The sequence below is a fragment of the Dendrobium catenatum genome, unplaced genomic scaffold, assembly GCF_001605985.2.
Source record: "Dendrobium catenatum unplaced genomic scaffold, ASM160598v2 fragScaff_scaffold_586, whole genome shotgun sequence".
NCBI classification, from domain to species: Eukaryota; Viridiplantae; Streptophyta; class Magnoliopsida; order Asparagales; family Orchidaceae; genus Dendrobium; species Dendrobium catenatum.
The window spans coordinates 1022292-1034103 of NW_021319048.1; the positions used below are offsets into that span (position 1 = coordinate 1022292).

At 36.6% G+C, this 11812-nt stretch overlaps 1 protein-coding gene across 2 annotated transcripts in view; it reads left to right on the forward strand.

Annotated features, from left to right (window-relative positions):
• LOC110099002 (DNA repair and recombination protein RAD54) overlaps window positions 1-11812 on the forward strand; it is a 57367-nt gene that overhangs the window by 12760 nt on the left and 32795 nt on the right. For both annotated transcript variants that reach the window (XM_020826025.2, XM_028694881.1), the window contains 4 exons: window positions 4765-4860; window positions 5092-5142; window positions 10127-10201; window positions 10285-10371. In XM_020826025.2, coding sequence (XP_020681684.1) covers window positions 4765-4860; window positions 5092-5142; window positions 10127-10201; window positions 10285-10371 — 309 coding nt within the window. The remainder of the gene's footprint in view (window positions 1-4764; window positions 4861-5091; window positions 5143-10126; window positions 10202-10284; window positions 10372-11812) is intronic.

The following is an 11812-nucleotide window of genomic DNA, read 5'->3' on the forward strand; positions in this document are numbered from 1 at the left end:
AGGAGCTGGCTATATTTCTCTCTCACTTTCTCTCTCTCTCACACACTAAGCAAGCCATTAAAAATAGAGAGAGAGAAATATTAATTTCTCTCTAGCCTACCATCTCTCCAAATAGCCACCAAATCCTGATTTCTTGCTCTCCAATCCCTCTCTCTTATTATTATCAATAAAACGAGAAAGACAAAAGGAGAATTGTGTTTCACCCCTCGCCAATATCATCATCTTGTTGTTGTCGTCATCAACGCTTTGCTTGCAAAAGTATAACACTCGCTAAACTTATAACTCAAAATCCTTTAACGATGCGTGCTGCTCTAGAAGTGGACGCCTATATATATGCTTTTTGTAGCAGGGTAGGAGGTTAAACTCATATGCGATGTTTGCGACACATTCAATAAGCCCTATACGCGATTTTTGTAATGTGGTGGGGATACTTTAAATACCTATATGCCTATTTTGTAACACAACAGGGAGATTTATGAGTATTCAAATAGGTAATCAGAGATCTACGCGTGCTTTTCATAGCGTGGTGGGATAAAATACCCGGTCGCGGTGTCACTTGACATCAATCATACAAGCTTTTCGTAGCATGGTGGACATGTCCAACATTCCATAATGCTCCCTACGCAGGGAGAATGCTTGGAGGTGTCAAGTTTTCTAGTGAAACCTTGGATTTGAAATAAAAAAATAAAGCCCGATTGAATATTTGCACGTGGTGTCTTCTGACTCTGACGAGATCACACTTATTGATTTGTCTTTATACTTTCCTGTTTCACTAGATTGCATAAACTGTCGATTCAAGTTCGTCTTCGCCTTTGATTCCAACGAATAAATCACATGAAGTCCTCTTTTTCTCTTGTTGAAATTAAAATTAAAAAATAAAGAAAGTAAAAAAATGGGGGATCCATGTCAGCAAAGCAAAACAATACCACGTGTTTTCTTATCCCCACATCGTTGGAACAACTGTTCCCTCAGTCGTATAAAAAGAATGAAGAAACAAATAAAAAGAAATTACATTCACTCACGTTCGTTTTTGGCAATTTGATCGTCAGCTTTTTGGCAATCCCATTTGAACACGAGCTACACCGCCTGCCCTATTCACAATCTAATTCTATGATAATCAAAATTATTACCTCAACTAATGATTCCGTCGTTTCTCTTTGAAATTATCCTCTTAGAAATTTAGATTCACAGCTAAATTTTCTTTCTATTTGACAATCACATATCATTTCATCAACCAGATAAATGTAAAATAATAATTATGAATGCAAAAGAACATTTTAATTTACTTACTCTTTCTCTTGTCGTTAGAAATGAAAACTCGTTGATTTGTCTTTCCCCAAAAATTTTCTTCATTTTCTTTCTCAATTCCTTCCTCTGTCTTGCTTTAAAATAGTGATCTTTTCGTAGGATTAAATCACAGAAGAAATGTGCCTAAAAAATGAAATTGAAAAACCTATATTTTTCCTTCGGCCTGCTTTTCTCGGCTGAAGCTTTCTCACACGTTTTCCCTTACAAGAGTGAGTGAAACAGAGATATTACTCACAAGGAGTCATTTGTTTTCACTCTCGTATGTGATCCGTTGTTCGAAAACAAAAATCAAACTCTCCAGCCCTGGTTCGTGCCTGTGCTCGGTCCGCCTGGTTCGCGATTTCGTCTGCTGCCACTTTTCCCTGTTTGATATTAACTAAAGATGACCGGTTCAATTGAACCAGACGTACTAGTTCATACAAAATATAATAGAAGAAGTTGCACACTAGTCGCTCTTTCTTTCCTTGTCCTCGATCGGACCCTTTTAAACTTTTCTTGTCTTTATCTTTGATTCAAGCTAGAGTAAAACATATCGAATGATCACGACATGAATCCATTTTTGATCAAAGCAGTGGGGAGCCATTCGTTCTTCTTCTTCTGTGTTGAACAAGAACAAACAAACACTTCTTCCTTTTTGTTGAGTAGGAACGCACAATCGAATAAAACCTTCTACTTTTGTGTTGCCTTAGGATCTAATTAAAGGATTGAAAGCTTGTACCTATAATTTAATCTCAACCATAACATATTCAACCAAAGCTACTAAAATCCAAATGATAAAAGCAGTCCAATATTTTTCATTTCATCTAAATACATGTACAATAATCCAATTCAAGATAATTTATATATTAAAATAATTAAATATTGGATTACAAATAATACTTTATTAGCTCAGATCCAGACGAACCAGCCTTTATCATTTTCTAATCCACGTGGTACCTTTTTTTGAAATATAAGTGAAATTTATAGATTAAGTATAGATTTCTTTCTCTAACCCATTATAGATAAAAACATTCATTTAAAATGTTCAATAGCAATTTAATTAAAACTTAATAACATGTAAAGAACAAATAAAGTACTAACATAACATGATTTTCTAAGATTTTAATTTGTACTTGATTTCAAAGTTATTACTTATACTTTAAAGTCACTTTCACAGAGATTTCAAATATTTCACAGAACACTTGTAATCAGAGATTCACTTATACTTGGTTTTCACATTTTATCAAAGTTCATACAGAAATTCAAAAATTTTTAACATTCATTTCAAATATTACTTATGCTTAATTAATTAAATTGTTAAAATATAAAATGCATGATTATAATGCACATATCACAATGTTTGCTTACAACTCCACTTTTACTTGTATCACCCATTAATCTTCCACACCTACATATAGTGAGTGGGGCTAGAATCAAAATAGAACAATATAATATAATCTCCCACACTTGTTTTTATTAAGTGGGGCTAGAATCCCTCTTACATTCACTCAAGACAAATGGGGCCAAACTAGAATATATAGAGCCCTTTCAGTATATCAGAGAGTGCATTTTTCACATAAAAATCTCCAATGTCGTGTCATGAATAGTGCAAATATATATTCAACAATAGCTAATTTATAATTTTAATGCAGTGCTTAGATGCATGAATTGTTAGTAAAAAGTCACATTACTTATGTAACTTTATACTCTCTGAACTTTTTCCATTTAAATTTGAACTTCAGAGGGATATTTACATAAATATTTAAAAACTTTTATATAACTATTGTAATTGTCAGAAAAACCTCAATCAACTTATATGCTAAAAAAATTATGGAAGAAAAACCAATATGTGCAAATTCAACTCGTATAGTTAAAATGTTTGGGATAAAGAGTACAACACTAGACCAAAACTTGTACGATGAAAATGTTATAAAGCTCAAGAAAAATACATTTTTATCCATATATTTTAATAAAAATACTGGAATTGAAATCATAAATATGAGTTCAAAGTCTGCTTAATGCTCTAGAATATCCTAAACTGGCTCGATAGATGAAACCCAAGCTTCAACCTCTGAATTCTCTTCCTCTCTTTCTCTCCCATATTTCCACTCCTTTCTCCTCCTCTCTTCTCCTACAAAGGCTTGGGTGATTGTTTTGGAAAAATGATTTTAGATATTTATATTTTTAAAGATCTCTTACTTGGTATGACGTCGTGGGTCTCACCTCCCTAGCGCTGCTACGCTGACCCTAATCTTCTAGATTCTCCTAGAATATTTCAAACAGAAAGTGTGGCACTGTGGCTGCATTTTCCGGCGCCGCAACACCACTCTTCTCTTCCAAACATAGAGCAGGATGTCGCAACACTGCCTATCCTAGCGCCGCAACGCTTGTAGAGAAATTTTGATGACTTACATTTTCTCTTTCCCAATCACTCTAGGTTCATCTAAACTTAAAATATGTATAAGAAAGGGTTTCAAAGAGGGAATTATACCAGCGTAGGCCAAATCTTGCTAGAATTTGAAATTGTAGATATTATAACTTTCTCCTTCGTCTCCTTCAAGGCTTTTGTCCTTCTGTCCTTCGCATTGAACACAAAACCACACACCTCTTCTTTGTCGACTGAATCCGCTGATTTGCTCAAAGCCAAAGTTGAATTCACCCTTAACCGCGGGGTAGTCACATCCTTCGTCTCACTCACCCTGATTTTGTCCTTGTCTGCTCCTTTGATTAGAGGAACCGGTTTACTGAATCGGTTTGGTTGAACTGGTTCAACTGGCTCTGGCTATTACAATTTAAACCCCTGAGAATTAACATAAACACAAATAAGCATGGCTGCATGACATCTAAAAATTCGGTTGCCTGTAAGGACTAATGGCGCTTTCTCTGCATTATGTTGTCACGATGTGAATTTAAATTTGGTAATGTCAATACTGGGGAGTCTCGGTGGTGGCAAATTCTATTTAAGTACCTTGGTTCTTCTAGTCAGTTGCCAATGAAATGCTAGAAGCGTTCCCTTTGAGTTGTGATAAAACACAACTTATACCATCCTTGAAGTATTAATTGGCATAAAACCAAACGCTGTTCTGATTGTGCTAAATGGAATAAATGTTAGAACATGTAATTTATTTACTTTTGGAACGTTAATAAAAGAAATTCTACCACTTTTCTACTTTTAACAAAGTTCTCATATAAATTGAAAACATTTGGCGAGTAACATTTTCACAAACCTAACCAGTCAGTACAAGTTATTTGAACTATTTTTTCTATTGGACTACAGCAGCATAAAATTTTCTTGAATAATATTTCTAGATTAACAAATCAATAAATTTAATAGGTTTCTACGAAGATCAATAAATTGATTTCTTTCAGTTTGTAATCTTGTGAAATTTTTGAAATTTATTTATTTATTTAGTGCAATGTTTTCTGCTTGCTCTAGCACACTTATCATGTTTAACCCATATTATAATCTGAACCAAGGCACCAATTATTTCTGGAAGAGAGCCATTGGCCACTATGGAGGAAAGGAAATTGGGCTTGGAGAGATCTGCAGAACTTAGTGCAAAAGTCAATCAGGTACGTATCTACTATGGGATTGTCCAGTGCAAATTTTTTATGTGGATTATGCCATAGTAAGTCAATGGATTAAGCATTCCCCCTTTTTTAATCATGAACTTTGCTAACTTGGAAAGTAGTTCGCTACCTACGATTAGTCAGCTCTTTTCAGTGCCTGTTGTTTTGCAAACGAATAAGTTTATTCTAAGATTTTGTTGTGGTTCGTTTCTAAGCACTGTTCGTATTGTGCAGTTTATATTGAGAAGGACAAATGCTTTGTTATCAAATCACTTGCCACCTAAGGTATGTAATAGAACTTTTGAACATATAAACTTGTTAAATACTGATATTTTGCTATTGTAACCCATGCATTGAGTTGGATATCTAACGTCATGGAGGTGATATCCAAGTGAGTTTTAAGATCACTTTGCCAAGATTTAGCTCTTTGCTAATGAACCAATGCGTCAACTTTTATACAGTTCTTGATGTAGGGAAGGTAAAAATGTGGAACCTGTTGGGATTTAGGATAGAAAGTAGATGAAAAAGGTTGGGAAGAGAAAGAGAAGTGAATTCTCAAGCTATATTGCTGAATCCTTAAAGCTTCTGAATAGCTAAATCCTCAAAGTAGGTTGTGTTGATTGTTAAGTTCTCAAAACACGAAGGAATAGCTAAGCCAGCTAAACTTTTAGCTTAAGGAATTTTTATTGAACTCGGAAAAAAACTTGGTTTTGTTTGACATATAGCCTAAGAATTTAAGGTTCAATTATCCTTACTCGTTAAAATTACAAAAATTGATGTAAACAAAGAACAATTAATTCCTATTTAATTCAAATTGTTAATAAATGAAGTTTTTATCACTCCTGATCATCAAGCAATTAAATGTGTAGATTGAATAATTATTACTGTAAATATTTTCTCCAATGGGCAATTTAACTTTTAATAAAACCTTAATTACTTCATTCTCTTCTGATTCTTTAACCCTTATTTAACATTTATTTCCATTGATTTCATCATGTGCAACTTAATTTAGGGCAAAAATAATTATAAATAAAAAAAATGTTAAATCACTTTGTTGGTCCGTAATTGTGCTTTTTTATCTGATATTTTCAAAATCAACAACTTTGGTCTATAGCATATGTTTAGTACATGAAGCAATTGTTTAGAGGGAAATTCAATTTCTATTGTAATCAATGGGATCATTACATATATATACATTATAGGAGAATAAACAGAAAAAGGAAAGACATTTAATCTAAGTAATTATAATAAATAGAAGAGGAAAGACATTTAATCTAATTAATTATAATAATCATATCCCACAGATCTGCAATTGAGCCCACAAATTGCTGCTCATGGATTGCTGACATGGCCCCCCCTTGGCTATGTGATTCAACATCCCACGGATCTTCAACAACAACCCACATATTTTTGCCCACAGATTGCTGATGTGCCCTTCTGGCTGCGTGATTTAACACTCCCTCTCATGTTGGGTTTTACAGGTTGTACAATCCTAACTTGCAAACAAACTTATCAAGTAGAGAGCCAAGTAGTGCCTTTGTTAGAACATCGATAAGTTGTTAATGAGTTGGGTATATACTATTTCAATTTTTGAGTTCTCGATTTTCTCAGATATAAATTTTCTATTAATAATAACATGTTTTGTTCTATCGTGATATACTAGATCTTTGGCCATACTGATTGCGGCTTGATTGTAACATTTCAACTTTATCGTGCTTCAATTTTTATTCCAAGTTCAATCAATACTTGTTTGATCTAAGGGTACAACCGAGCCAAGTCGGTCTAGACTCGTTAACGAGCTCGACGAGCCGAGCTTATCGAGCTCGTGAGTCGAGCTCGAGCTCGAAAGGGTTGCTCGACTCGATGGCCCGTCGAGTAGCTCGAACACGATCAGCGACGGATGCGGGCAGCGACGGAGCAGTGACGGACGCGGGCAGCGACTTTGCCGATCAGCGACGCGAGCAACGACGGACGAGCAGCGACGCGAGCAACTCCGGCCAGCGACGCGTACACAGGACTGCTCGACGCGACACAAACACAGGGCTTCTCAACGCGATCAGTGAACGCGGGCACGCGAGTTAGAGCTCGAATCGCCGCTCAAGAGCTCGACGAGCTTTTTTTTCTGTCGAGTCGAGCTCGAGCTTGACTTTTGAGCTCGACTCGAGTTCGAGCTCGACATTTGACAGACGAGCTCGGCTCGAACAACCTTGACTTGAGCTCGACTCGACTCGTTTGCACCCCTAGTCTGATCCAAATACCTTCACAAATACTCAAATAGTAATCGCTAATGCTCTCAGTTCAGATTCTGCAATGCTTTTGGAAACAACATATTATTTCTTGCTCCATGTCACTTGGTTCCCCCACACAAATGAACAATATCCGATCGACTATCAACCTGACTTCCTGCCCAATCTGCATCAAAATAAATAATCAATTTCCTATCTTCATTTTTCTTGAATAATAGCCCATTTCCAAGAGTGATCTTGAGAGATCTCAAGATTTGATTTACTGTCTCCATTAGGGGTGTCAAAACTTGATCACATTGCTAGGCATGGGGATACGTGGGAGGCTTACCTGGATCATGCTGATCTCCTTCCCTATTTGGGTGACTAATTTAGGAAGGATTATATTTGTACAATTATGCATTATTCTCTAATTATTTGTTTCCTTATCAAGATATCTTATACATATCTATAAATAGGGATAGTTTTATGTAATAAAACTAAGCCTTTTTCCTCTCTAATTATATGAAATTTAACATGGTATCAGAGCCTTGAATCGAAGGAAGCAGAGAGGAACAATCGGTCTTCATTGCCGAAAATATGAGGAATATAGGTTCCCACTATCAACATTATGAGAAATATAGGTACCCACCATCGACCTTCATTGTCAGAATTTGAGGAACACTGGGTCTTTCACTGGCCTAAATTGCCGAAATTTGAGGAAACTGGGCCTTCTACTAGCATTCATTGCCAAAATTCTGAGAAAAATTGGTCATTCTATAGGCCTTCATTGCAGGAAAATATGAGGAATAATGGTTCTTCCACCAGCCTTCGTTGTCGGAATCACTAGGATATACGAATTGAAGGAAGCGGAAATGAACAAGCGCCTTCATTGCCATTTAAGATCGAACAATAGTTGAGCAGTCTAAACCATTCGTGCATGCGGCTAGAAGAAGCAGAGATGAGAGTCTCTCGTATGGACCTGGGGGCTAAACCGAGTGAAGAAGAGGATGGAGCAAGGGAGCAAAAAGGATCGAGCGACTCCCTGTGAACTTGAAGCCGAGCGAACAAAGAAGTTGATGTGACCTAGGATTCGATTGAGCAGAATGATTGTGCAAGGGACTTGCGCCTTTGACTTTTGCGTGCGCTTTATGTCAAGCCGAGCAGTCCGTTCCCTGTGTGTGACCGAAAGCTTTGTCTTCACTTCCCGGGGCCGATCAAACATGAGTCTGTTTGGGTGGAGTTGGACAACTTATTTGCATTAGGCCAAAGGATGGCTCAATTGGACTGGAGGAGATCTGCATTCCTAGTGCTGAGCCACTTGAGACATGTTTTTTATGATGCTATCACTGAAGCTTGTCGATACTATCATGCCTTCATTATCGGCCTTCCCTCGAGAACCGAGAAGGAGACAAACCCGAAGGATAATTAATCCACCTTTTATGTTGTCCCACCACCGATCTTTATTGTCATTTTTGGTATCTTGAGGGCTACTGTTCAACGCAGCCTTCTTTGCTGCGTTGCACTTTGCAGGTTTGATTGATATAGCCTTCATCGCTATCCGTTGTCGTTGTAATGTTTGAAGCTAATTCCTCCCAAAGGTTTGACTAAATGGAGGACTCTATGGTGCACCATTGGACTTGATAACTCTACTTTTATAGGACTAATTACCAAGTTGGGATTGACATATCTATATTTTCCAGCTTGAGGGGAAGTGATAAAAATCTCAATTGTCCCTTGGCCCTTAATCCTACAGCCAGCATGAGGATATGTGGGAGGCTCATATGGATAACGTTGTTCTTTAGCCCTTGATCACACAGTCACCATGGGGATCCGTGGGATGCTCACTTGGATCATGCCAATCTCCTTCCCTATTTGGGTGGCTGATTTAGGAAGGATTATATTAGTACAATTATGCATTATTATCTAATTATTTGTTTCCTTATCAAGACATTTTGTATAAATCTATAAATAAGGATAGTTTTATATAATGAAATTAAGCCTTTCCTCTCCAATTATATGAAGTTTAACAATATTTACCAAAACTTTGGGTACACTTTAATTTTCCAAGCCATGCAATAAGCGGGATCCAATTGATATATGCTCTAATTTGATGAGTGTTGGCATAGCAAATATTATTTTAGGAAACTTTCTGAATGTAGCTGCTGGAGTTTTTTCAAGTGTACCTTAGCTTATTGTATTATTTCCTCTACTATAAATAGATGGGTTTTTTATTAAATAATATACAAAAAGTCATTTTTCCTCGAACATTTTTATTTTAATTTAATTTAAAATGTAATAAGGATGATGATGTCTAATCCTTAATTAATGTTTACTATTTTATTTCATAGGACTTCATATGCGTCAAATTTTATTATTCATTGGATTATTGAAATTATGGACAATTCATGCAAATTTTGTTTTGGCTTTCCATATTTTCTTGTTTTGGGCTTTTAAGAATTCAACGTGAGAATTTGGCATCAACAACTATTTTGATCTTTTAATTTCTTTATTTTATTTTTCTGCGGATTTCTATAATTCCATTGTGTACCGTGCATCACGAAGCCTTTTTTTTATGAAAAAATAAAAAGAAGAGCTCAGAGTTACACAAATATTTTGACATAAAAAGTGAAAAAGTTAAATCCAGGTAAGTATATGCCTATTTAAAAAGCTGGGAGCCTGATCTTCAAGGCGCTTAATAGTTACAGAGTTTTGGATTATTTCACTGTTTTGCTGAACTATGTTCTACTTACAAATCCAGAAAAGATGAACAAATGCAATGATAAGCCTCTGAAAACATGCGATCCACATAATATTATATGCTTGACAATTATTATCGAGATCAAAGGTATCTCAAACAAAGTTTATATACTTTCAGGTGTACCATTTCTGTTCTTTATAGTTCTTTTTCTTGTTCATGCCCTTTACAAATGTGTTTAAAATAGTTATCTTGTTCTGGAAACACTTTTTTTTTATTATAATTTAGTTTCCCTAATTTCATTTAAGCAAACTACTTTATAGTTGTGTTTTATGCTGTTTAATTGTAGATAGTGGAAGTAGTGTGTTGCAAGCTCACCCCCTTGCAGATTCAACTGTACAAGCATTTCATTCAATCAAAAAATGTGAGACTTGACTTCTATCTACCTGATAATTTTACTATTCTATGGCTATAAGATGGTTTCTGAAATATTGTTAGTATCTATAGATTAAGCGCGTAATTGCTGAAGAATTAAAGCAATCCACCATTTTGGCCTATATTACAGCACTTAAAAAACTTTGCAATCACCCTAAGGTATGCTTTCTAAGAATTTTTGTTTAATTAATTTCTTATATATTGATTTTCATGTGACCCTTTTTTAGAATTTATGATGATATGTGCCATCCCAGTTGCTACTATTGAACATTCTATCATGCGGAAATTCACAAATAGGCTATTTGGTTGGTTGTAAAGTGAATACAATGTAAAGTAAATGTAGTGTAGAGTAAATATTTTGGGCAGTTTGGTTGTCTGTAAAGTAAATGCAGTGAAATTATTTTTTCTGTTTGGTTTGGTGTGTGCAAAGTAAAATAAAATTAGCTGAAGGGGCATTGCTGGGGCATTACTACAAACACTTGGCATGCAAAAACTTGTAGCAATGTAGTCTTTGATGGCTGAATTAGGAAATTCTACACACCTGCTTGCTTCAGTTCGGATGAATTTCTAAAAGACAAATGAACGACAAATCTGCACAATTGCTCAAAGACAAATCAACATTTTCACACGGATTGTTCCAGTTCGGATCGCAAACTTGCATGTCCGCATCGATGGGCTGTTCATGCATGGTATCTCGAACCTGTTCGTAACTTATCTGCTCCAAAACGTGGCAAGCCATGACATCAGATTTGATCCAAAACTCGACTTCCATTTCTGGTCGGCTCTCACGGTTCGTCCCGAACTGGTATAGTCGCAATCCTTAGCACTTCGATTGCATCCCTACGGAGTTGAAGCATTGGAGTTGGGAAGCTGGGGCTTCCCCTCCAGTTCGGTCCGCACACAGAGAGGTGCGGGAAAGCAGATCCTATAGGACAAAACTTCGTCGATGGAGGTGAAGGACCTGCAACTCGTTCAAAGTCTACCTCACACGAAACATGCGAAGTCGAACATCAACGAAGAAAAGTAGAAGCGAGCGACCGTTCCTTCCGATCCAAGAGGAAGGGAATGTCGTCGGAGCGAGCGACCGTGATCCGAACAATAACGAAGTTGAAGTGAGCTTTTATGTGTCTTCCGACGGGCTTCTCTCTTGCCCGGGCGCATGTGGGCTCCGAAAATTCGGCCCCGGCCTCCACTCGCTTTTCTTTTATCTGGCGAGGGAGTTTTAACTGATAAGTTCCAGGGTAAATTTTGGAAGGCAGATGGGTTTGTAGATAAGACACTACCCAGAGATTTCGCCCTCATTTTGCGAGGACTTTATGATTTGAGTTCTGGTTTCCTATAGGCGCAAGCCCCTATAGTTAATTACCCCTCCCGATCACGAGAGAGAACTTTCGATTAAGGCTAGTCGTCAATCAGATACGTATAGAATACACGTGTTATCTGGCATATAATAGCAGCAATAGGTTTGGAATTTGGAGAACTGGATTATTGAAAGATTTGGAGATTTAGAAATTGATATTTAAAAATAGGAATTTCACCATCGTGCACTTAAAGCGGATGGTGGGGGAATGAATGATGGGCCCGATCAAGATCCCATGGT